This window comes from Nanorana parkeri, unplaced genomic scaffold (assembly GCF_000935625.1).
Source record: "Nanorana parkeri isolate BGI_ZX_2015 unplaced genomic scaffold, ASM93562v1 scaffold101, whole genome shotgun sequence".
Lineage (NCBI taxonomy): Eukaryota > Metazoa > Chordata > Amphibia > Anura > Dicroglossidae > Nanorana > Nanorana parkeri.
This window is the reverse complement of record NW_017306369.1, coordinates 1,686,870-1,690,139: the sequence shown is the minus strand read 5'-3', so window position 1 is coordinate 1,690,139 and position 3,270 is coordinate 1,686,870. Positions and strand designations below refer to the sequence as shown.

Here is a 3,270-nt window from a genome sequence, read left to right as displayed (position 1 = left end):
AGTGCAGTTAATCAAGGCACAAATTGATATTTTATATGTTCTTATTTTGAGTCTGTCACTCAGCAGTCACCCCCATTTTGGAGAAACACTAATCTCTTGGCTAGCAAAAAGCTGACAGACTTTTTCCGCTGACATCTCAGCATTAGCTAAGGACTGAAGGTACCTGCAGACACCACATTTGAAAACCAAACCTTGTAACTAATAAGTGACATGTATACCACTGAGTGTATTATTAGTTAATTTCCCCAGACAGTTTCACTTTATTGTCTATGGGCTTCTTAAGACACAGTACACATTATTTATCAACATGTGCTAATAAAAAAATAAATCAGAAGCAAACCTTTATTCCAAAATTTACAGTTTTTCCAGAGAAAGTTTGAATTAGATTGGCTGCTGTGTGACCGTACAGAGAAGTAATATCTGGCACATGGTAATAAATAAGTCACAAGGTTCTGATATGCAAAGTTATGGCTGTTTCTCTTTTTTTTTATTAGGATATGGATCTGTAAAAATAAAATGACTATAGGCCCTAGTCAGACATCTCCATTGCATTGAAGTACATTATTAATATCCCTTGAGGTAAGGCAGTCCATTCATTCTGAATGGGCTGCCAACACACCAGAACCAGAAGAAAGATTTTATTGGACCTGCATCATTTTTTTTCAACATAGTGCACCACAGCACACAGATGGTTCACATCTGTATATTGTAGTGTACTAAAACGAATGTGTGTTGTGGTCCACTAGCAACGTTAATTAAGATGCCATACAAAAACATTAACCACATGGGATGTGGTAAAGTGTGCACTACCACAACACACGCGTCTGAATAGAGTCTTAAAAAATATATATATATAGATTTATCTCACAGAACATGGATATGCAAATATTAAAGCTATAATTTCAGTCAGACTGCAGTACTGGTAAATGTATAATTGAAAGAGTTTTGTTATATATGTCCAATAAGTGCAAAATATAACTATTCATCCTGCCAGAATTTCATGAGCTTGCAAGTTGCACTCTACATTGTTATCTCAAGCAGTGTTATTAACCCTACCCAGGTTACCGCTGTAAAATACTGCCCCCTTCTATGTTCTGGAGGTTAGGAGAGGGATTGGCATTTTGTAGTCTGAACACACTCCCTGTCATCGGGCAACAACTAGGGATGCACCGATACCGATACTAGTATCATTGCCGATATCAAGTACTCGCCCAAATGCTCCGGTACTTACCCCTGATACTGGAATTTCCAGTCAGTGGGAGATTTCCTCTGACCAGCAGTGCCACAAGGGAACATGGAGCTGGATTCCTGGCCAATCAGGTAATGACCTGCCTCCCGGCTTCCTGATTGGGTGGGAAGCCGGCTCCATGCAGTTTGGCCAGCTTGATGCTGATTGACTGGGAAGCCGGCTTCCTAGCATCGATAAATATCGGTACTCATACTCGATACCGAAAAAAAGGTATCGGTGCATCCCTGGTAACAACGCTCCATAACTACAGTACCGTGAATGAGCATGGCCAGTTTAAGAGAGGAAGTGCTACCGACAGTATCATCAAGTGAAAAGAAAAGATAAAAAACACAACATTAATATACGCGTGATATACATTAATGTAATATATAACATTTTTGTTATTGGGTTTAGATAGTGTGTAATATTTGGATTATTGGTCAATTTTAATAGTGTAAAAAAAACAAAAAACAGCTAGCTGTGTATTCCATTCAAAACCGCGAAATAGTATACTGTATAGCACATTTTTAATTCATCATATTAAAGTAGATTACTGTTTTTTGCCATCAGAACCACCTCATCCCATAATGAAACCTGTACCCATTTATGACTCGACTGGGAGTGTCGTGGTTACATCAACTACTATTACTGTTAAAATGCCAATATGCTACTTCAGTGATGTCAATGGGCCAATTAAAAAAATTCAGATTCTTGTTTCAGAAAATGGAGGTAAGAAGCTGTTTCCTCAATTTAGTCTATTTGCACATTACTGGACTACTAAAAAAATTATAAAGCTAGGCAAAATGCTTGTAAGTAGTATCCTGTGCTGATTTTTGTTGAGGTTTTCAAGGTCCTGTAATTATAGTTTTTGGAACTTTGGCAGATGACTGATATTTGGAACTCATAAGCTCCAGATGTTTCCAGCTGCTAGCTAACAGTGTCTCATGTAAAATGGCTAAAAAGGCAGGATTGAATAGAAGCGTGAAGTGCGCCAAGCTTAAAAACGTTTTGTTAAACAGAGCAAAAGCAAAAATGTTACTAAAATACAGAGACGCCAATACAGTTAGTGGACAATCATAAACTTTAGAAAATAGGGAAGCTAGATACATATATAATTATGGTTACACTAATGCATGCTATAATGTAATTGGAATACTTCCAAGGTTCGAGCTGCGGCTTAAAAGAAGGAGCTAATTTCCCCATATGTATTCAGGGGCCCAGTTTGTATGTTCCAAGTCAAATCCATATATATGAAAATAATTTTTACTAGAAAAATCAACTAGCCCTGTACCAGTAGTAGGGGACTGCCTTTAAGCTGTATAGTGATTGTTAAAATTAGACATATTCAATAAGGCACTGTAAAGACTGGCAGTAATGGACAGTTATCATAGCAGCCAATCAGAAATAACTTTAAAGAAAGTACCTTTGGTACACTGAAAGCTAATAGGTTGCTATGGTTTACTGTATATTTTAAGAATACTTAAACTCTGCCTTATTACAAAGGCCTCATTCACACGTGAAAAAGCTGGCACGTACAGCCCCGTGCTGCGTGCACGGCCGCATCGGGCAGCTCCCGGGAAGGGCAGATGCTGCGTGTGATTAGTACGCACCCCCTGTCCTTCTATATGGGAGTATGCGGCCATCCACTGCCCTACGCTCACACACCCTGCATGTCCGTGCGGGTGTCTGTACTCGTACGCTGACAGGATGGATTCTGTCTGCGTCCGAGCCGGGACACCCGCACCCGTACGGACCGGCAGTTGGGGTGAGCGTAGGGCGACGTATGGCCGCTTACTCCCATAGAGAAGGACAGGGACTGCATACTAATCACACGCAGCACCTTCCCTTCCCGGGAGCTGCCCGATACGGCCGTTCACACAGCACAGAGCTGTACGTGTTGGCCTTTTCTCGTGTGAATGAGGCCTTAAGCTTTCATGAGCCACAAATCTACCTAAAACCCTTGAAGCATTTATCTAGGTGAAACATTAAACTATGGTATTTTTTTATTGATAAAAGTTACCTGACATACATGTGACTCAGAT

At 40.1% G+C, this 3,270-nt stretch overlaps 1 protein-coding gene across 3 annotated transcripts in view; it reads left to right on the top strand.

The window, feature by feature from the left end:
* The window catches only part of PTPRQ (protein tyrosine phosphatase, receptor type Q), a 198,853-nt gene that overhangs the window by 133,795 nt on the left and 61,788 nt on the right, over positions 1-3,270 (top strand). For all 3 annotated transcript variants that reach the window (XM_018552932.1, XM_018552933.1, XM_018552931.1), the window contains one exon: positions 1,799-1,957. In XM_018552932.1, coding sequence (XP_018408434.1) covers positions 1,799-1,957 — 159 coding nt within the window. The remainder of the gene's footprint in view (positions 1-1,798; positions 1,958-3,270) is intronic.